This window comes from Copadichromis virginalis, linkage group LG19 (assembly GCF_057382275.1).
Source record: "Copadichromis virginalis isolate Kocher_CV1m ecotype Utaka linkage group LG19, C_Virginalis_male_GT1.1, whole genome shotgun sequence".
Classification (NCBI taxonomy): Eukaryota; Metazoa; Chordata; class Actinopteri; order Cichliformes; family Cichlidae; genus Copadichromis; species Copadichromis virginalis.
Window position 1 is genome coordinate 15596752 of NC_140636.1, and position 23482 is coordinate 15620233.

The following is a 23482-nucleotide window of genomic DNA, read 5'->3' on the forward strand; positions in this document are numbered from 1 at the left end:
TGGCTGTTATTATTCATGTCTGTGAACAAACATCGCAATTACTGCACGATATAAAGTCATGAAATTTAACAGCTTTGCAGACAAGATCAAAATTACGGCTGAGGGCAGGAGTGAGCAAACTCATGAATACAGATTAAACACTGTAATGATCACACCAGCCTGCAGGACACTCTGGAGTTAGACAACTAGTAGCACTACTAGTATAGATATTCTTCTATAATTAAAATACAGGCAAAGTGACAAATTAAACCCTAAAGACTAAAAGAGCAGAGTAACAACAAATGTAGATGCTTTCACACAGTCCACCGTATGGAACAATTAGGCACTAACACACTGAGCAGGAAGACTGATTTTTTTTGTCACGCTGGAAAGACAAACATCTCAGTGATTTCAGAGGTTCATCTTCTTCCAGCACAGACATAAACCATAAACAGCTCCACGTTCTATGACCTTGATGACTGTGCATTAGTGTGATATGCAAGAAAAAGCAGAAGAGCAACATTTCCTCAGGGGAGAGTGTCAGTGCAGGGCAAAATAAGACCGCGTCAGCAAAAACACTCCAACACCCACACGGAGGAATATCGCTCATGTTTCCCACAGGTTTGAATTCTATTTCTGGCGGTGCCGGTGTTGGGGCAGGCACACACTGGTAGGGAAACGCAGGATGGGAAGAGCCGGTTGTAGCGGGTTGAAAACAGCCAAACCTTTCAAATAAGACTCAGGGGGCTATCCACTAGCAATCGATCTCTGCTGCTGTTGTCTTCGTCTCCAATACGTGAAAAAAAATAAAAACACTTCACTGCCCAAGCAGATCCTGTGTGCGAAACAGATTTATAGCAGAGCTATATATAGACTGTCTAGACAGGTGTGTTAAAGTTTAAGTGTAGCTATAAATTTATACAAATGTGTTCTTAGTGAGTCCCCTCCTCATCCTACGTTGGAACATTTAGATCCTGAGTTGAAGGGTCTCTTCTTAGATGACGATGGATCAACATAGGGCTGGGCGATATATCGAGTTTTTTTAAAAATATCGATATATTTTCATACGAGATATAAGATGTGACAATATCGTTTATATCGATATAGTCTATGTTACGTTATAATTATACTTGTGGAGCCGCAGGTTTGCCTCTCTTTCGTCCACTTCCGTCTCTACGCAACGTTACTCTGCCTCGCCTCTCCTTCACTGAACACAACTCCCCCTCCCCCATAGCTTCACCTGCAGGCAATGACAAGATGAAAGCGGAAAATCTCCGTTAGCGAGTTACCGTGCGTGGGGCTGGACGGTGTCAACGTGTTAGCGAGCTAACCGCGCTAACGACATGCAGCCAGGAGGGGCTGCACGGCCTAAAATCCTTTCATTTTCTCAAAAATCGACAGTGCGCCTTATGTATGAATTCTGGTTGTGCTTACTGACCGCGAACCGATTTTATGTGGTACACAGCGCTCGGCAATCTGTCAAAAAATGTTTTAATATGACTTTGCTAAGCTACGGAGCTGCACCACTTGATAGATTGTCGGAGGATTACAGCTACCGAGGAGGAGCCTCGCGGAGTGATACGTACAGTGTGTGTATAAGGACCACAAACGGCACCTGTTCAGAGACGTGGTGCAGCTGTGAAATCTGTCTCTTTGTTATTATGCTCAGCGTCTATTAGTTTACATTTTGACTGCACAATTGTGAGCTTTTTGTTATGCACAAAAACAACATTGTTTTCTTTTATTTATGGACCATGATTATTTAATAAATGCTGATAATTTATTTTTGAGTAATTTCTTCATGTACATCTACGCTGTATGTAAATAAAAGTGCCCGTGTGACATCTGGGACACAGTGTGACTAAACTCTCTTTTTGTTCTTAACTTATGGCTTTAAAAAAAAATCGAGATATATATCTTATATCGCCATCCAGCTAAAAAATATCGAGATATGAATTTTGGGTCATATCGCCCAGCCCTAGATCAACATGAACTGAAGAATGACATCCTACTTTGGAAAATGTGTGTCAAGATACACTGAAGAGCTTCTGATGGCTTAGTGAGATTTTTCTTTGGATTTATCTCCCATCTTTATTTTAACACTTTACTAGTTTACACTGCCACCCATGGATGGCAGAGTGGATTATCTATGCCAGACTTCAAAAGTCCCACATACATTTCTGTAAATTAACATAAATCAAGAGCTAGAAGTAACTTAGATTACTTAAACTAATCCAAACACCAGAATGTCAAATACTTGTACTACTCTGAAACTGAAAGGTTCTTCCTTATTTACAACTTACACCACTTAGCAACTCTTAGATATTTTGGCCTGCACAGCTGACATCTATAAAGATGTGCCAGTGTCTGTTATATATGCAGGCCAGAGTGGGGTTTTTACTCCACATAAACAAATATTTGCCAAACAAAAAAGATTTCTGGGTTTACTAAAAAAAAGTAACAATTTTTTAAAGTGCTATTTAGTTTAGCCAAATACAAAATTCAGGTCAGAAATATCAGCAAAATCCAGAGTTTTCTGTTAAATAAGGTAAAGCACACTGCTTGAATTAAATGTATGCAGACCAGTCCTGCAGGTATACAGCACAGGTATAACAACAAGAACAGCAACAGTCCTGACTTGTATGGCCAGTACTGCTTTTGTATGACATGTCCCAGGTTTGTGCCCCTGTGAACCAAACTGTTTAAAATCCATTGTTTATGTACTTGCATTCAATTCCCCAAAAACTCAGACCAAAAGAGCAACAACTCAAGCTACAGGACCTTACCTGAGTAAGCAGTAAAGCACCCTGGTAACTAGTCAGGATGAGGACAAGCCTGTCCTGGCTTCAGTAAAAGGATTCAGATCATGTTTTTTAAAAGACAGTTTGCCAGTCTTGTTTGTAGTCTAAATACAGGCCAACAGTTTTGGTCTGTTGATGGGATGTCTTCCTGCGTTACCAGCACTAAATTCTTTGCCTCCCCGCAAATTAACCTGGACATTGTGAGGGTTAGGCCCCTTTTCCCTGGAGTACCTACTCAGATTAACTCGCCACGACTCGACTTGGATCGACTTCTTTTCCATTACAATAGAGTACAGCTTAAATGTGAATGGTCATCGTCATAGCAACGCTGCTGAGCGTCCTGTGACGCATTTAGTATGCGATACGAACGCTACAGCAAAGGTGGACGTCGATCACTGCTCGGTCTGTGGCTTTTCGTCAGACTCGGGGACCACAGTGTTGTTTCAAAAATGGCGGTTTTGATTTTCGGAAACGAGAGACTCATGACTCATCAAGTGACACCACTGACCAGCCAATCGGTGGCATGCAATCTGATGACGTCACATTTTAGTATCGGATCACTTGGTAGATCGGCCGAGCAGTACTATTTTAGTACCTGGTACCGGGTACTATGACCTAATGGAAAACCCCAAAAACTGTGGCGAGTTAAGCAGAGTAGGTACTAATGGAAAAGGTAATTTCATCTCACAGAGGAAAAAACCTTATGGCATGCACAGAAAAACTATTTCATAAATAAATCAGAAATGTCAGAAATAGGCTTAATATTGAGAGAAGAGAGATGGGTATTACAGTGTTAGGTTTAGTTTGTTTAAATCATTATGATTAAATCATTGTACTTGCTTTCATGGACATTTTTTGGCTGAGCACTTTACACTTGAAAGTAACAGCCTCACAGGCTTTTCTCATTTAAACAGGCAGCATTTCAGCGCTTTGACAGTAAAAATATTTGCCAGTTAGGCACCTTCAAATGTACTTTTGAAACTCTGTGCAGCACTAAAAGTGACTTAGTTTCATACAGAACTTTTTGGTAGACATTACTTTTGTGCACCCATTTGCAGCAAAATCTCTTCATATCACTGACATCTAGTTTAACTAGACAGCTGCTAATGCTAATATTGTACTCATGAAAGTGCATTGACGAAGATTAAACTTGAAGATTTTTTTTAAGCTTTCTTGTGAGGTTTAGATACACAAGTGCCATGTTAAAATACAAAATCCCATCAGGAAGATCTTTGCTGGGGCTCAAAGATTTATTACTGACTAGGGCTGCACGATCAATCGTTAGAAAATCGCGATCTCGATTCATACTTATGTGAGATCTCATTTCCAAATGACAACAATTAAAAAAAAAAAAAAAAAAAAAAGACGACGACGATTGTACCGCATTTTGATTTTGATCCGGGACGTACTCTGCATGAAAACAAGCGCTCACTCTTCCTGCTCAACAAATGACAAGGGCGGAGCCTTATACCACGTGATACAGAAGCTGTGCCGTGTGATGCTAAAATTAGCAGGGAAAAAACAACGGAGAGCACGTCAAGGATGACGAGAAAGTGACAGGAGAAAATCCGTCCCGGTCAACCACCCAAACATCAATAACGGGAACCTTATACAGCGCTTCCCTATACCCGTCGAACTCCCGCAGGCACAAAGAAATTACGGAGGCTATCACTTATCACCTGACCAAAGATATGGCTCCCATCAACACGGTGCAAAACGAGGGATTTAGGAAAATGATCAACACCCTAGACAAACGCTACGCAGTGCCGTCCCGCAACCATTTTTCTATTGTTGCACTACCTGCTCTATACACGCAGCGTCGAGCAACGGTGGAGACAGAATTTCAAGCAGTACAACAACAAAGCGTGAGACATTTGTTGTTTTTATGTTCAGTCTCAACTGTTACGAAGTTGATGTGCAGTTAATAAGTGCAATAAATATTTATACTGGAAAAGTAAATCGTGAGAGAATCGTGATCTCAATTCTAAGCCAAAAAAAATCGTGATTCTCATTTTATGCAAAATCGTGCAGCCCTATTACTGACTCAGTCTTTTGTATATTTGTACAAGTGCACAACAGCAATGCAGTTGTGGTTAAGCAAATGAAAGGGAGCCCTTCACCACAAGTATTTACACAGCCTGCTAAGAAAAGTCAGAATTTCTAGTTGATGATGCAATTCTGCAAACAGCCAGCAGATGGAGTCAAAGTACAACAGAGGAGCTGGTCTGATGATGTTTCTTTATCACAGAGAGGACTGTGGAGGAGTGATTCCAATTACATAAGTTCAGCTGCAGTCAAAGTTAAACTTATCTAAGGTAACATATCATGTAGAGCTTTTTCTAAAACTGCCAGCATTTTTTTTAAAAGTCATTAGATATGATACAAGTGAAGCTAAACAAGTAAAGCTGGTGGTAGTTTTGAAATTTTGCCAACACATGAAGCTGCAAACTACAATATATACACATTATACATATGCAAGGGAAAGTGAAGCTGAAATAAGTCCACTAGAAATTTTCAAGACAAGAAATTTACAGCAGAAACTGTAAAGTATGAAGACTTAACATGGTGTGACTGTGAGAACTGCAGTATGCCATTTACAGACTCAAGCTTGCAGACAAACTTTAGTAACTTTATTCATTTACTTTAAAAAGCAATCGTCAGACTATTAAATAATTAAAGTAACTGCACCCTGGAAACAAAGCATGTCACCTTTGTTGTTTATCTTAGATTAATAAATGTGCACACTGAGCGACAACTTACGGCAAGTACACGTAAAACTACGAGTACTGTAACTCAACTACTATTGCCATTGTAACACTGGGCACACAGCTTTCTGGGGATAACAGAGGGCTTCAAGCCCTGTTTGAAATGATGCCACTGTTAGATCAGCCCTGCAGAAAGACCAACTATTTCCTCCTTCAGAGTTCTGTCTCTTGCGATTATCTACTACAAGAATTAAAACCTAAATACATAAATACATAAAATAAGCTCCTCCAATGATCCAGCAACCTGCTAGCGATGGTTCTTCCCTGTGATCACTAGGATCATAAGCTGAGATGCTGTGTTCAGCTCTGTCTGTCAGGAATTGTTGGCTCTTGAGTGGACCATTTAAACTGTTTAGAGGTGACTTGTTTTGTGATGTGACGCCGTAGGGAGACTGAATGGAAAATTACACATAACGAACTGAAACAACACTGAATACTGGCACCAGGACACATAAACAGTCCTTTAAAAGATTCCATTAGAAAGGAAAACGGCTTGGTGAATAAATTAACTGGGTGTTTCATCTTCACTCCATTCGTCTGCTGACGATGTATTTATATATTTTTTTTACTTTTGTATTCTCCCTGTGCTTTCCTTTAAGGTCTCTTCCTTGTACAGTAAAGGCAGACACTTTCTCTACGTGACCCTTAAACTGTGATTTAGCTTTAACAACAAAAGCAGCAGCAACTTAACTAATGAGTCAAGTTGGGTCTGGGTATGAAAAGCAAAGACAACTGTCGTGAACATTTAGCAGACAGTCTTCTTCACAGAGATTCTCCACCCTTTCCAGAAACCCTACTGAGCACATACTTTCACACCAAAGAATTAAAAAAACAAAAAAAACCACATGCTCATACATCACCTGCTGCAGTGTGGACCAGTCTCCAGGCAACTGATCACACACTGCACAGGCTGTGTGTGAAAGATATGCACAACACTACCTGCAACTGTTACCGAACTGCACTCATCCTTGTACTTCTAGACAGAAGACATGAGCAGCACAGTAGCATCACTGTGATTATGGTGGTTTGTGTCCCTCTATAGACATTTAGAAAGCACTGAGTAAGTAAAACACACGTGCATGTTTCTGATGAACAGATTATGAATTTAGGCAAGTATGCAAACACTGTAGATAATTATGTACTACTGTCATAATACTGTGACCCCCCCACACGCACATTTTGAAAATGCTCGATGGAATAGACAGAAACTGAAAGGAGCAAATTACAGACCATCGTGCGATCAGACTACACCCATCTTCACAAGTATTACAGCAACTACTTTAAAAGCTTTTCTTCGACAGCACATGATGATGTGAGAGTGAGAAGGACTGAGACAAAAGCCAGAGGGTTAACGTCCCACTGTGCAGCTCATCCCTGCCATTCATGTTCAACCTTATCCACATATCACATAATCTAGTCTACCACTATCCATAATCAGTGGACATAAGTGGATAGATACGTTAAACCCTGCCTCGTTCTTTCTTCACTTTTTTAAACCTCTAGTTCTACCTGAGCCGTTTTATGTTTGTAAAGCTTGATAAATAATTGTGAAGCACTTTGTAACTCTGCTATAACAAAGGTTTTATCATTTATTAGTAACTTTGGTAACCTGCGGATGTCATGATGATGACGAAGAGTGTAAATGATTAGGTTATATTTAATCTGGCAAATTTCTTCATGAGACAAAGTGATAAGGTGGTGCGACAGAGGGATCATTTAAGCAAAGCTGCAATCTTCACCACTTTTAACAGAGATGCCGTTCTTCACTCGAGGCACCAAACAAGCATCGGCCACATGCTAGCACGCGTGTGGCATTTCACTGCAGATATAGAAACCAGGACATGATCAATTCATACTTCCTGAATGAAACGTCTCTCTCAAACCGACGGCTCAGCAGAGAGCTTTGTGATTTTCTATGTCAGTCAGGATCATTTAGGCTGAGCTCAAACGTTTCACAGCACTGAAATGTAGCAGCGGAAAAAAAACAAACTGAATTAGTTTATTTTGTTAATGTGTAATTACATTACACCAGCAGCCACTACATGCAGTCCTCACAGAAACACCACCTTAACTTCTGCAGACTTTTCTGTCACTGCAGGGTCTCAAATATTGCAAAGTGCAAAGTGTCGCACTTTTCAGCAAGATTTAAAACATAATGCATTTAACATGGAATGTGATGAATGCTTTCATGTAGCTCTTAAAATAAACACTAAATCTTTGCTTGGCCAATTTTTTGCTTCATTCGTGTAACATGTGTTCAGATTTAAAGGGTTTCTGTCAGACTACTTAACCAGCCTAATTATTTTCTCTCAACCTGCAAATACTTCCAACATATAAAGAGTAACTTCATCTCTTTGTATTTAGCAGTCGGACTCAAACAGACTTTAAGTAAATAAACAAGATAAAACCCATTTAAAAATAAGTTACATATCCAGCAGTATTTTCTAACTGGACTCTGGACTTTTCAGATTAATATCTTTAAATTTCCACACTAACCTGAGATGATACGTAAGGGACATTAGAATCCACTGTTACAAAGGACCATCGTGCCACATTTATAAGTATAAGGTAAGGAAATTTCCTCTGCTCCTTTACTGTCTAACAGAATTGTTTTTAAAAGCCATAACTGATCCTAGATCAGTGGATCTATTACACATTTAGTCAATGAGGCTCTCTGCTGTGTAGAAAACATCTGTTTCGAGCCTATTAGGCGACACAAATCCCTTTGAGGTTTGTGTCAGTGAGGGCATCCGGTGTAAAAGTCTGCCAAATCAGACGTGCACAACTACCTGCTGTGGTGGCCCCTGAATAAGGGAAGAGCTTCTATAACTGGTCCTCTATTAGCTCTCATAAAAGTAACCATGCTGGGTACAGCTCACTGAGCTATGCAGCTTAAGGGTCTGAATCTGCCCCTGTTTGTTTACTGTGTCTCTCCCCCAGCCTTCCTGTCCACTCTCAAACTGTCCTGGCATTATACAAATATTCTAAGAATAATAAATATTCTAAGAAAGTATCCGAGTCCCTGTGTGTGACTCTAGCAGCTAATGGCGTCAGCTTCATGAAGTAGATGTTAAATTTCTCGTTTGATATTGCAGCAAATGCAAAAAACATAAACGAAGCAGCACGTTTAAGTTTAAAACATCCATTAAAAAAAGGAGAAAATAAAAACGGCATCGAAACAGTTGCCAATAATTCCCAATAAAAGTTTTCAATACAAATTCACGTTTAATAATTAATCTTACAGCTTTCATAGCTACGTACATCTGAAGTATCCTGTAGAGTAAATCTGTTACACACCGAATGTGATGTGAAAAAACAACAACACGAAATTCAGAAATTTCCAGATCCAAACTTGTCGTGTAACATATATACACACCGAACCGGTCGGATTTTTGCTAAAATTGGTTAAAAAAATAAACAAACAAATAAATAAAGGAGTAGACATGAAGCGATCATAAGCTGGTCTTGATGTTTCCAAAAAGAAAAGGAGGAAACAGATTCTGTCTGCATCCAGTTCTCAGGAGCAGCAGCAGCATTTTAAATCAGGGGCCTCGAGGGCCAGTGTGCTGCAGGTTTTAGATGTGTCCTTGATCCAACACAGCTGGTTTAAATGGCTAAACTACCTCCTCAACATGTCTTGAAGTTCTCCAGAGGTCTGGTAATGAACTAATTGTTTGAGTTGGGACCTTATCTGAAAATGGAGAGGAATCATTTAAGAGAGAGCCGACTGACCTGGAGCAGCATCTAACCGTGCGCCTGAGGTTAAATAGGACTATTTTACCATTTCCATCTCATTGTGTATTCAGTAACAGTGCGCGATTTGAGTTACGAGCACACCTGTTGCGAAATGCAGTGATCCAATTGGTCAGATCTCAGGGCTCGCAAAATCGCTAGCCCGATGTCCCACAACTAGCGATATCTCCGGTCGGGCGACCAAAATCTATCTCAGCCCCGCCCGTCGGGTTATAGCCCGATGGGCGTTTTGGATCTGAAAAATCTAAAAGATGAAGCCCGATTCAAAAATAAATGCAGCAAATTCCTCCAGTGAAATTACAAGGCTGGAAGTCAGTGGCGGTAAAATGACTTAAGATCGGGTCATTTTAGGTCAGTCTAAAAATATTTTAAACTCACAAAATATTTGCATGGATTTTATCGGTTGTATCCTGTAATAACTAATCACCTACCCTGTGTGTTGTTTCCTCAGACTGCAGAGAGGTTCCTAATTATTCCTGATCATTCATTACCTGACACACACTGTTATAGCTGCTGTCAGGTTAGGTTACTTTTAATATTTAATGTCTTTTTGGTTCAAATAATGGTAGTTTGGTGACAACTGTAATTTTTGCACCAACTTATAGTTTAAGCCAGTGCTAAAGGTTGCTGTTACAGTTCTCGTATTGCTACCTTTTAGTACAAACTGAACTGTGAATGAGAAAAATATAGTTTGTTGCAAAAGAAACCACTTGCCTGTGGGCCACACAGACGCTTGGAATTAAAATAATCCACTGAGACCAATTCATTTCACAATAATCTTCACAGGTAATTTTAGGTCTTAACGGATTCTGTGCAGACGGGGATCAGTATCACTTATTGCATGGTTTAAAGGGGAATGTTTCAGAGATTTTTTGTGTTGAAAGCTGTCCTTTTCCTGGAAGTACAGGCAGACTGATACACGCAAACAACACAAAGAAAAGAGCGAGACATCTACAGCTGCTGGTGGGCAATGCCAAGTGGGTCAACACGGGTAAAATATAGGCAACCTACAAGCGTACCCAGACTGTGTAAGTGGAACCCGGCTGGTTCAAAACCATGTATTTCTCTCCTACTTGTTGCTAGTCACAGACGAAATGAAGAATGTGGCAAAAACGCAGCATTCGCTGGTTTGTAGCAAGTCGCCGGTAGCTGTGCACCTTACAGGCGTTAACGGTTTTACATTAATGCCACGCTTTCATCAATTTTTAAATAACTTGGCTGTGAAAATAATTGTCTGAACATGTGTGAGTCTGTCAGGCTGCTTCAAGAGAACATTTTAGAGCGCAGCTGATGATCATGAGTTAAGGTAACTTTTCCTTTTTTAAAGTGCAAGACTGTCTCTTCTTATCCAAACTCAAGATACGCTGAAAGACAAACTAAAATCCTGTCTTTAATCATTCATCCAATTTCAGTATATGGAGAATAGTAACAATCCAGTAAGGTTAAGTGCTCTTCAGATGCAACCTTACTCTGAGGCTGTACTGCCCATTAAACCAAATTAAAGATTCGATGCTGTGTCCACAGGAACAGTTTTCTGTGCTGGAAGTTTCGATTTTACAGTGAAGTCCTTTGTACAAAAACACTTGAAGTGCACTGGGTTGGAAGATGCTAAGTTTCTGTAGCACTGCTGTTCATTCCTCTTACAGATATCTACACTAAATAATAGCAGAGAGTAATCTAACTCTGGCAGTGACTAAAAAGACCATTTCTAATCTGGCTATGAATGAAAATTACTTTTAGAATCTTCATTCATTTTGAATGGCAGCATAAAAACTGCTGCCTGTGGACATCAGTCTCTTAGAAATTTGTGCTGAATGGGTAACATGATAACAAAGCATCTGACATTACATCTCAGATGCTTTGTTGCACCATCCCGGCTGGTCACATATGCATCGTTTTCCATTTATTATTTTTGTTTATCACGTATGTTGGCTGTTTTGAAATGATCAGCAACGTTACAGAGAAACTTCTAAAATCATGTGCCGTCCTATCCTACGGATCAGCTCCAGCACTGAAGCGCCATCATCAATCTAGTTTAAGCTCTCTAAGCTCTCCTCCATCTGAGCACGACTCAACAAGAAGCAACAGCCCCAACCTTTCATTCAAATCACCATCTGAAATATGTAGATTCAACTGGATTTCTCAGTTATTGATGAAAAAGGCAAACTTCCTGCGTGTACAAAAGACATCAATTACGACTGCTTTGCCAAAGCATGGATTTACAATTTTTAAACTGTGAACCAGACAAACCTCAAGCTTCAATGAAATAAATCTAAGATTCTAATAAAAACTTAGTCTTGACATGCAAATCTGAGTATTGCTGGAGATAAAAGCACTAAACGTGTATATTTAATGTTAAAGGACTCATGCAGTTAACTGTATACTCAACATTTAATAAGTCACTGATGGCATCTTAAACCCAAAGCTAACACATTTCCGCTCCAGCTCCATCCAACATGAAGCAACACAGAAGACTGACTTTAATTAACTGCACCAAACACAAATATCTTCAAATAACTCATGAAGAAAATCAACAAGACTGCAACTTCAATTTGAAAAACAAGAGTTCAAAGCCAACATCGACCAACGCAAGACAACCAGAACAGCAAAAGCTGTGCATCTCTGGGTGTGTGGGAACAAATTCAGTTCAATTATTTTAGTCTTCTTCCATCTTCCTTGTGAAACAACCCATACTCCTACCTAAGCTGGTTAGGGATTCTCTTATCTCTTTGTAACTCTCTCCACCCCATCCTCCTGCTTCACTTTCAGTGCTTTGGGGGAGCTGGGAGAGCTGCTGAGGGAAGGGGAAACGGGTGTTATTCACAGGTAACACAAGGCATAGAAACACCACAAGAAGAGCAGTTCCTTTAGAGTGCAAACAGGACAAAGAAATATATCATGAGAGGACTTTTGTTAAAGGCTGGTGTCCTGAACTCAAAGTGTCAGGCCCAGAATTCAAATGACTAAAAAAATAACTGTCATTTTATAAAGAAGGAAACTGTGTTTTGGTCCTTGAGTATTTCATAATAAGAACAACTTTAAGCAATGAAGTCTAAGGAGAATTTGTTAGTGACTAATGATCAGCGATGCAAAAGACCCCCCGAATTATAGGCACAGTGTGCAGGATACCAGCCAAGCATGCATAATAAAAAGCACCGTTCTGGGAAAACACTTTTTTGCCCACTTTGAAAAGTAAAAATGACCTTCACCTTTTATAAATCATCTATATATAAAATTAAGTAATAAAATTTATTTTTTAAAAAACAGCAGCATTTCTTTGGGTTTCAACTGATTTTTTTTACTTCTAAAATTTCTCCAGATGTAGAGTCTCATTTTCTGCTTGGGTTTTTAAGACACACAGATTTTGCTGTGTATTGGCTACATGCCATGTGTTAAGGCCCATTTATCCCCATGAATCATCATGTGTTTATGATACACTGACAGACCTGTAAACAGGAACCAACATGCAAAACTACTAAAATATAACGGTCCACCTGCAACATGAGGACGCACAGTTACTGTTGAGTAAGCAGGGTGAGACTTTTATTGCTATTTGTTCATTTTGTGACGTTAGAACTAGTTACAAATTCAGCTAAACTAATAATAGTCAAGTACAAGAGCTTAAAGCATTTAACAGCACGCAAGAACAGAAATGGCGCCAACTACTTTCAACACTATAACAGCTAACAACTATACAGCTACGCATGTGTCTGCACTTTATTTTCAAAATCAGAAAAAACTACAAAATAAAAGCGGAGGTCGGAACTCACTGTAGGATTTTATCTTTCCTCCATCAAAGTCATTCTAGGAAGTTGTCCATAGATTCAAAATCAGACAGCAGTAAGATATATTTAAAAAGCTAATTTGGTTGCATCCCGCAATGTAACTCACTATTTCCATGACAACATTACACTCTGTTTCCCACACATGGAAAAGTATTCAAGCTCAGTCTCAGTGGGCAGAAACGCCTCCCAAAACAAATTCACTGCCATGTATCCTTTAATTTAGCCAGATTAATAACCATCTTTATCAAATTTAATTTCAGCCTAATTATAACACTCGGCTCTTGTTATTATGAGATGTGAATATTGCAAACAAAAATTAAAAAAAAAACAAGTACTGCAGCTTTTACACGTGTACCACTGAACATAATCAGGTCAGAATAACAACTGGTTGCGTATCATTTTTAATCAGAGGATTTGCAGTTATGGTGCTACATCACAGGAAAATAATGATCAAAAACCAAACTAATAAGGCAGATGATGTGAAGCTGTATTCTTTTTAAAATCGTCCACACCTTATTTGATGCTCACGCAACACAAACTGCTGACTGAAGATTGTTCTGTTTGTTGTAATTGTGTAAAATACACAAAAGACTCCAATAGGACTGGTTTATACTGGGATCAGTCTAAATCTGTTACAGTGGTCAGATTAGGCATTTGTAGAGCCTTGACCGAGTGATGCATCAGACCACAGATCAATCAAAGCCAGCAGAAGGGACGAATTTGCTCCAGAATATTTAGCACAATCAGTAAAATCTGGAGATTATATGACACAACCAGGGTATACTAAACTTGTGATTGGCAAGTTGTTGGCCAATGAGAAAGTTCACAGGTTCACAGTCAGGTCCTGCTCTCCTCATTCATCATTTCGGGTTTTAAACCCGTAAGATAACAAAGGCTAAAACGCTCATTTTAAATGATGTCACAGTGGCAAGCTGCCGTAGTCTGAATGTGGCTTAATACGCTGTTGGCACCTAATACATTTACCTTAATGTTTTATGTCTAACATCTGTTTTATTTAGAATTCTAACCGATTTACTCAAGGCATCCCATCTATATTTTCCAGACCACAAGAAGTGCTAAAGCCGCTGTGCACTGCTGTTGGCTGCTGATGTGTTAATATACGTAAAAACTGATCAAATGCAGCCTTTTAAAAACTTTGTATTCACAATAACGTGTGTAGAATTTCCAATGTATAAAAGAAATCTGTTATCAGTTTGTGAATTCAGCCATGATTTCAAATAACAGCAATAAAACAATTATCTCATATGTTAAAATAACTTTGATGAGTTACAAAGCAGACTTATATAAATAAAAATAATGACTGTTACTTTAATTCCCGAGTTTCTGGCACTGTGCACGCTGGCTCACTGCTCAGGAATGAAGCTACTGTTATACTTGTTACTAACATCTTTGCCTTTTACACAACGAAAAGTCAGTTTTATTTAAAAAAAAACTTCTATAACTAAAACGAAGAGACTTATAAATACAGATGGTGAAAAATGTCTCTTCAAGCTTGAAAATGTTATTTACTAACAGCCTAGCACATAAATGAACTTTGTGCAGTAACAGGCAACGTTGATATGTAGACATTAACTGAAGCAGGCAAAAAAACCTCAGTGTGATGTGATACATGACCTGTTTTTGAAAACAGAATAACTCAACATCACTGGGTTCAGTTACTTTTCATACACTCAAAATGTTAACTTTACCATGTTCAACACATAACAAACAAATGTCTGATTAGAAATATACTATAAGAAAACTACATAAATTGATAAAAACCTATAGATTTGATTGGTGTTCGACTTTGCTGAAACTCCCTGTTAAACTGGGATGTTTGGCTAGCGAGGTACTTCAGTCTCACTGCACCCCTCTAATCGTCATATTTCCCACACATATAAATCAATAAAGTCATTTCTATTGCATGAAAAAAAATCAATTAAAAAAAAAATTGCTTATTGCCTGAAGGCTGATGAGAAACCATAAAAGGTAGCAGAAGAGCAACACCTCATATATTTTTTAATTCTTAGGTAATTCAGCTTTCCTGGGCTTTTATTAAACTGTTCTATTATTAAAAGTTATGCAAACACCACACAGTTTTACAGCAGAGCAGATGAGTTGCACACACTGCTGTTGAGTTTATATAACCCTACATTCCTTTGTAGTTTATCCAGTAAACAGCATAAGATTAGCATAAGATTTTTTTTTTTTTTTAAAGCAGCTTCTTTTGGCTGCTCCCTCATTCACACGTGGTCATTACAGCATATTTGATTTGGTATATTTTACTCCACATGCTGTTCCTACGCACAAATGTATTACCGTATGTTTCCCTTTGTCTAGAATTGGAGGTCTTACGTGTGTTAAGCCAAAGGGCATACAACCACCTGCACTGCCATTGTAGTAAAAGTCAACATTTATATTTTCATCTTTATTCCTTTAAATACCAATAACCACATATTGTTTTGGATGCTTGATTTAAAGACCAAACCAGAATGTGACTGAAGATGAGCTGAGAGTAAAAATTCAATTTTGGTCCCACATTTTCTTTACCATCTTCATACTGGATAACATTAACATACCACAACTCTAGTGGGCTGTGACCTAAATTGAGATTTAAAAATTACTTGAGGTCTATTCTACTGTAGGAGCAACTCAACAAAACTAGAATAATGTTGGTTGCTAGACCATGCATATGTTTATATTCATTGGGAGCCAAGGAACAGTTCTCTTTAATAATCATGTCTTTATTCCTCTATTACCTGCCTCATCCTATAACACTGCATACTTACTTTTATAGCCTTTATTCCAGACTTGGTGATCTGAGTCATCTTGGCCTTGGAGATGGGGGGCTTGTATTCATTCAATGAGTACAGCTGAAATATGAAAGGAAAAAGACAGAGAACAGCTTGTTTAAATACTGAAGTGATCCTATAAGAACCGTAAACTGCCACCCAATAGCTTTCTAAATGAGTACCCCCCTTCACCAACTACAAACTTTTATTAACAATTTAAAGAACCTTGGCTTTCGCTGTCATGGGGCTCAGAGAGACCCCAAGTTCACAATAAAGCGACGTCGGGGGCTTGCCTCTGACTCAGGTATTTGCGTTAGTATCGTCATTAAAACAAACACTCACAATTCGATTGCGGTCGACAGCGGATTGATTTTTTACTAGGATTAAATGCAGGTGTTATTTACAATGATCATCATGCTAAAGCAAAGACTTCGTGTTATGTAGACAAATGACGGCTGCGGTCTCCGCTTGGAGGCTTCAGATAGCTAAGGCTAAACTTAACAGTGTGGATATGCGCTGCTACTTCACATTGTTTAGGTTGCATATACCGGGAAGCTAACTGTAATTTGGAAAGTACTGATTCACAATCATTTGTTGTTTCTTTCCCAGGTGAATGAGCGCTACTCTGCCCATGGTCACATCAGATAGTTAGCTCAAGCGGTTTTGCTAATTTGGAGCTAGCTAGCGAGCTAGCTATTTAGCGCTACTGGCAGCCGCTGGGTTATATTTGTTCACAGAATTTAACCCTGATTAGGGCTGTACTAACAAATTAACTCTCTTCTTGCATGATGTGTGGCCAGTTTATACGAAGTACACACTCACTGACTTTACGTTACCGCTGCACTGCTGTGCAGAAACAGCGGCCTTGCCAAACACTACCCTCTTCTTTACTAAGATGCTAACGTTAGCCGACTAGCTACCGCGACTGTGAATTAGACAACATATCCTCAATATACTCAAATCTTTTAGCGAGAATCTCTTACAAACCTCATTGTTAAAGGCTTTGACCGCCTCCATAGTGTTGTATTTCGACTGGCAGACCACAGTAAATATTTACAAACGTCTCCTCGATAACCGGTTAGAGGCGTGCATGCCCGACGCTTGCTGAGATGGAGGAGACTGCCAATATGGCGCATAACCTCAGCGGGGAATGTGGAGAGAAACCGGCGACTCCTAGCGTCAACGAGTCGTATCAGACGGAATGTTGGTGTATAATGAGACCTGATATGATGTGTGGTGACGGTGGCACTGACAGAAAGACAGGAGGCTGAACTGGAGGTGTTAAGATTTTCATTGTGACTGACCACAGTGGAGAAGATTCGGTTAGTGCATCAGGGGGACAGGTTGGGCGGTTTGGAGACAAAGTTGGGGATGCATGGCTGAAATGGTTTCAACCGATGATGCTTTGAAGAGGAGAGAAAGTGGTCAAGTTGGACAAAGGATGCCGAGGATGGAGCTGCCAGGCAGGAGGAGAAGAGGAAGACCACAGAGAAAATATATGGATGAAGCAGGACATGTTTAGTATGACAGAATGCTGCAGATAGGGTGAGATGGAGGTAGATGATTAGCTGTGACACGACCCTTAAAAAGAGCACCTGAAGCAGTACATTATAAAACCTGTGGAACCCATTGGTATCAGTGGTGACACTCACTACAGGAATCATACAAAGAGGCTGGTAAAGTTCACTTTTCTGACTTTATTTCCCTGTATACAAACAAACACATTCATTCCAGAATTAAGAACAAACATCACACATCCCTTCACAATTATTTACATTTTTTTTAACTTATACAACAGATGATACATAAGGGGGAAAATGCCTCTGTATTCTGGTAGGTCCTGTCATATATTAAAATCCTGTTCGGCCTGAGGTGTCCAAACCTACTGTGCAGTCACATAATGTCTGAATTTATTTATAACCATCCACTTATCTAACTTGTACCAGGTCTTTCAGACTTGTTTGTATGATTCCAGGAGCGTTTTCCTGAGAGTTATCCTTAATACTGCTAAATCCCCACTTTACTTCAATATACTGTATGCACAGATGTTATCAGTTATAAAGTCTGTCACATTTTAGACAAGATTTTGCCTCATACTGTCAATGTTCATGGGCAGAAATGACCAAAAAAAAAAAAAAAAATCAGTGTAGCTGAAATAATTTAAAAAGTTTGTTTTGGTTTAGAAGATTAAAAAAAAAAATCTTCCACAAAAAACGAGGCGATCGCTACATTTCAGCAGTAAATTACATTACAGTCACATGAATTTGACACTTTTGAGTATTAAAAAAGAAGAAATTCTGATTTGAGACCAACATTTATTCTGTTAGTGCAGGCCCTAGTGTTCAGTCAGCAAAGTCTTCCTAATAAGCATGAATATAGGGCGACGACATACACACATTATTGAAAAAGCTTCTGTAACACATGTGTAACAGGCACTGAAGGTGCATGGCACCAATAACTGACTGTGAATAGTTTAAAAACAACAAAATTCACTACAGATAAATTCAAAGTGTTTCCATGCAGAGAACAACAGAGACATTATTTCCATGCACTCCACCGTTCCAAATATACAGTTTATACATAGGTTCATAAAATTATAAAAACAAACAGCTGTAAAAATTGCTAAACCTACAAATTAAACAATAAAAATAATACTACGACACATTTCACATTTTAATGTGTGCTGCTTATCATACACCGTCTCCACATGGAACTAAAAACAACAGTTCATTCATCCAACTACTAGTTGAAAAGAACTTGAATATAAACAGAGTTCTCAAGTGAATAACCAACAGCAGTGTGTGTGTGTGCGTGTGTGTGTATTTGATGTATGTGACTGTGAGGTCCTCAGAGTCCGAACACCATAAAAAGTCATGAAGAGTCTTTATAAACTGGTCTCTACCACAGGAGCGGCTATGACCGACGCTTCAGCCTTTGCGGCCTCTGACGCCACCTGCTGGATGTGTGTGACACAGATCTCCTGCACCAGAGGTCCGTTGGCCTCCTTCCACTCTCTGAACTTGTCTGAGGTAAGCTCCGGGTCAGACAGGATCTGTTCTATTGCCTGCAAGTCCGCCTCTTTCGCCTGGGCAAAAAAAGTGAAAAACTGAATATGCATAAATTATTTAACTGTATTTTTTTGCTATTCGCAAACTAAAAAACTAAAAACTAAAAAGGGAGGTGAGAAATGTACCTTTAATGTGCTGTTGAGTGTCCTGATAAGGTGCAGCTTGTCATTGACAGCCTGGTTTTTGCAGCGTCTTACGAAGGAGGTCCTAAATTCCTTTTTCGTGGATGGTTTACGTTCTCCTATCGGCGACAGACTGGCCTCCTTCAGGTGAATATACAGCTTCTCCATCTCATCGGAGCCGTTCTCATGATTGCCTGCAACAAGACAACACACTTCATCATCATCATCATCATCATCCTCCTACATGCAGTGGTTGCATTGAGTAAATGCCTGCTAAATTAATTCAAATGGCATGCAGGTGAGTCAATTAGATTAGTCACAGATAGAAAGCTCAGAAAAGGAATAAGAATGTTAACAGTCGTATATTCTGTTGATCACTGATGCTAATCAAAGTTCTGAGAAACAGGAAACGTGCTCTGCTTCTTAGAGCTGGAAGTGGGCCACGAGAAAAAACTGCATATATTAAATATTCACCTTTATTTTGCGTCCTTAAAACTTCCCTCTGATCTTCCCCCTCAGCTGAAGGCGTTTCCTCATTAGATTCAGTGCCCGAGGAGTCCTGGGTGGCCAAGTTCTCCAGCCTTGTTTCCTCTGCCGTCTCCTTTTGTGGAGGCTGATGCGAGTGGACCTGGGCTGAGCACACCACTGCTGTTTCCCCAGCAGAAGGAGATGCCTGCGAGACGAGGTCCAACCAGGACTGTCTTTGCTTGGTGAGCGAAGAGGCGGAGCTCTGAGATGTGATCGTACTGACAGGTGAGGAGAGCGAACCGTTAGCTTCGCTGGGGACTGCAGAGGAGTAAGGGGGAGGAAGGGTACCCTGAAATACAAATACATTTAAGTTAAGAGTTTTTTCTATTAATTAATCCCATTTGGTTCCACTTGGTTTTATTTACTTGTAATAAAACATGTAGTGTCCCTTAAAGACACAGCTGCCTTTGCAAAAGTTGTGACCGTGTGTTTAATCTAAACAGAATGTAAATCTTTGCTGAACATTAACAATTAAACTGCAGTTATATGCTCATTTTGAATTTGGCTGCATTGACTGCATTCAGGCTGTTTATTACCGTGACCTCACTTAGTACAGAGTCATTCTAATGTTCTCAAAGTAGCATGGCATCTTCTTGCTGAAATAAGCAAGCATCCAGCAACATGCTTGATGGTAGCATGTTTCTCCAGAACCTGTACAGGTTTGCAGATGCCTTCACAGATGTGCATCAAATTCAAAATGAGCTTATATTAAATGAAAAGATAAATGTTGGCTCTTATGGATGGATGTGCATCCAGCCAGAACCGTTACTGACCTGATGTGTGCTACCAGGCGGACCGGAGGCATTCGAGGAGTCCCGCAGGGTCTGTTCAGAGTACGGTGGAGGAGGTATCTCTGTGGTTTCAGCTTCTTCGTGATCACTAGCTTCACTATAACACTCTGAACATGAAACATGGAGACACACAAGAAACAAAAACTTCAAACATGTAACCAACAAATGTAACCCAGGAAAAATGCCTGTGGGGCCCCACAGTGGGTAGTTGTTGGTGAACTGTGGGGCTGTAAACCCACACTTACCCCAAGTGGGCGTGTCCACCTAGATCCTGCTGCAGTTGTGCCCTTTGGGGACCTTACATGGGTTTTCTGTGGGTAAGCCCACGTGGGGCTTATAGCAGTTTTGCTCTTTTTGGGCCCCCAAGAGGGAACTTTGTGGGCAACCAACAGTTGTCTTACAGGGACCCCGAACGGCAAAACTGCAGCAGGATCTAGGTGGGATTAGTTTGGGCTTGCCTTGCCCACACAGCTCCACATTTAGACACTGTGGGCCCACACGGGCATGTTTGCTGACACATTATTTATGATAAGGAAGCATCAAAAAAGAAAATATAGTGTGGAGAAGAGACAACCATAGAACATGTTTTATTACACTGTCAGAAATATGAGGCTGAGAGAAAGTGGCTGGTTCAAAACCTCAGTACAACGGAAGTTAAACTGGGGTTACACTGCAAAAGAAGTCAATGAGTGAAAGCTATAACAGGCCATATTTGGTTTAATAAGACTTTAGTGTTTCATTTTTCTCCTCTGAGAGCAAGTGGATCCACAGTGTAGTACAGTTTATCTGATCTAAGGATCAAGTGGTTTGAGAGTGAGAGATATAGATCCCCTGAGGGTTGTGCCAGGATGAGCATCTGCTGTAAAAATCTGTGGGGCCCAGGTGTGCCATACATTTCATATTGGTCTGCCCATAGTAACCCCACACGGGGCTGAAGTGGGCATGTTTGCTTGGAAAGTACTGAAGAGCTATATGACAATTAAAAACAAACGATTCCGTTGCTGATTAAAAACTTAAATAGTAAATTTCTTAAACTAAAACCCAAACAAAGTGAGATGTTGGAAAGCTTCAGTGACAGAGGCGGGGAACTGAAACAGGTGCTCACCGGCCGAAGCGTTTACTTCTGTTTGCTCATACTGAATGGAGGCCAGCCCAAGCTTATTCACCCACCTGAAACAAAGAAATGATCCAACTTAATTGCAATTCTGATAAAATATTATAATGCACATAAAATGTATACATTTCCAAACACTGTTTTAGTTGACATGACTCACAAGTTCATGTCCTCGTAGCTCTCGGCAGCAAAATAAAACATCATAACTTGCGGGTGACAAGCTTTGAATGCACTGAATAGGGAAAGACAGACGAACAGCAGTTTAGTGTTTCGAGGGTTAAAAAAAAAAAAAAGACAGTTTTACTGTTATAACTGTGGTTTCATAGATCACACCCAGCACTGTTTGTGAGGACTCACTATTTCTTCTTGCACTCGATGGCTCTGTCGATCATGAAGTTTGTGAGGTCGATGTAGCCTTCAGCTTTTTCTGCCTGCAACGCACAGATTGAACAACAGTGAGTATTAGAACACAACTTTCAAACCACTTCCCCACACGGACGTGCGCGTCTGAATTGCAACAGGCAACTTCTTTAATTTCCTCGTACTGAGTGGTGGTGACGTACAGCAGGTCTGACTGAAGTTATCGTGCCAGTAAGTCAAACAGATGTAGATTAGACATATATGTAGCAGCGGGCTATTAGTGACACGGTCACATTCAGGAAGCGCAGTGTCACCAGCGCTCGCTGATTCCTGCAGTGACAGACTGGCAAGGAGACAGCTGTGGAGGAAACCAGTATGACTAACCTGCAGCCCTGACTGCCTAGCGCACATCTGTGACTCACCCAGTGTTAATTCTGTGGTCTGTTACTTAAGCTGTAATAAAATTTAGTCATGTTTCATCTTTTGCTATTGTTAGCGTGAGACAAAAAAGCATAAAAGCAAATAAAAACACATGAAGCCACATCAATCACCGGATTACATGTTCAGTCAAAAACTAAAGTACACATTGTGTATGTGCCACCATCCTGCTGCTGTAAAGAGTGATTACAGCACTTAATCTGCAGCTGATACAAGTTCTCAAGAACTACCCCGATTATTTTTAACTATTTTATGATGATTAAAAAAAAGATCATCAGACAGTTTTAAGAGTCTTTTAAGGCGTTTTTTTGATGACTTGGGTGTAACACTGTTGTACTTTGTAACTTTTCCTGAAATTAGCAAAAATAAAGAAGATATGCAAGATACTCTTTAAAAAGGGCAACACAGATAGGATGACACACAAAATATTCCAAAGAGTGGTGGAAAACCAAAAGAAAGAGGTGCAACTTTAATAGCTTCCTTATTTTTTCCTCTCTCTTTTGATATAATTCTCATCATTACATTATATCTTATAATCTTGCAAGATAAATTGAAGAAGTTGAAAAGCATGCAACTGATATAGAGAAGCAGACTTATCTGTGTTAAATATTTTTGTTATCAGGGATTGTGCAATTGTACACTCTAAATAGCAACCAGCTAGTCTAAAACCCACATTAGTCTTCTAGTCAGAGGGTGTTTTACTCACCAGCTGGTTGGTATACCAGTAGAGAGCAGTCTTCTTCAGCACAAACCAGTACTTTTTCCATTTCATACCCAGAAAGCCTTTGCTTTCTTTCTTCCTGTACAGCCAGCCCTGGTGGTCTGGCTGGCCGAGCTCTTTGACCGAGATCCGTCTTCTGCTCATCGTACCATTGCCTTAACCAGACAACAGCGCATTTAGTCACAGCATCAGAGGAAGCAGAACGTTACAGATTTAAACATCCAAACACAAACAACCAAAACGTTTCCATTTCAGTCTAAAGAGCTCCCGGAGTTTGGTCGATAACCAAATGGACCTCTAAAACTAAGAAGCGCGTGAAGCATCCTGGAAGAGTCAAATCAAAAGTGCTATTCTACCTTCATCCTACCCGTTACCGATATGAGTCAGTCAGCAAAAACAGTATATATACAAATTAGTTAGCGTCTCAGAAGAACCCAAAGGCACGGCTACACAGAGCCAAGAAAT

General features: G+C 39.8%; 2 protein-coding genes across 8 annotated transcripts in view; both read right to left on the reverse strand.

Annotated features, from left to right (window-relative positions):
* scaf8 (SR-related CTD-associated factor 8) overlaps positions 1 to 17077 on the reverse strand; it is a 67475-nt gene extending 50398 nt beyond the window's left edge. For 3 of the 5 annotated variants that reach the window (XM_085442485.1, XM_085442484.1, XM_085442483.1), the window contains exons 1-2: positions 16863 to 17077; positions 15873 to 15956 (exon numbers count right to left, since the gene is read on the reverse strand). In XM_085442485.1, the coding sequence (XP_085298611.1) occupies positions 15873 to 15956; positions 16863 to 16892 (114 nt within the window). In that variant the 5' untranslated portion in view covers positions 16893 to 17077. Of the gene's footprint in view, positions 1 to 1109; positions 1509 to 15872; positions 15957 to 16862 lie in introns of those variants that run through there. The other 2 variants (XM_085442487.1, XM_085442486.1) reach the window with 2 other exon arrangements.
* Positions 17078 to 17552: 475 nt separating this feature from the next.
* The window catches only part of LOC146685809 (connector enhancer of kinase suppressor of ras 3-like), a 43521-nt gene continuing 37591 nt past the window's right edge, over positions 17553 to 23482 (reverse strand). For all 3 annotated transcript variants that reach the window (XM_085440658.1, XM_085440660.1, XM_085440659.1), the window contains 8 exons: positions 23003 to 23172; positions 21856 to 21929; positions 21659 to 21730; positions 21490 to 21554; positions 20367 to 20491; positions 19540 to 19882; positions 19069 to 19259; positions 17553 to 18960 (listed from right to left, as the gene is read on the reverse strand). In XM_085440658.1, coding sequence (XP_085296784.1) covers positions 18760 to 18960; positions 19069 to 19259; positions 19540 to 19882; positions 20367 to 20491; positions 21490 to 21554; positions 21659 to 21730; positions 21856 to 21929; positions 23003 to 23172 — 1241 coding nt within the window. In that variant the 3' untranslated portion in view covers positions 17553 to 18759. The remainder of the gene's footprint in view (positions 18961 to 19068; positions 19260 to 19539; positions 19883 to 20366; positions 20492 to 21489; positions 21555 to 21658; positions 21731 to 21855; positions 21930 to 23002; positions 23173 to 23482) is intronic.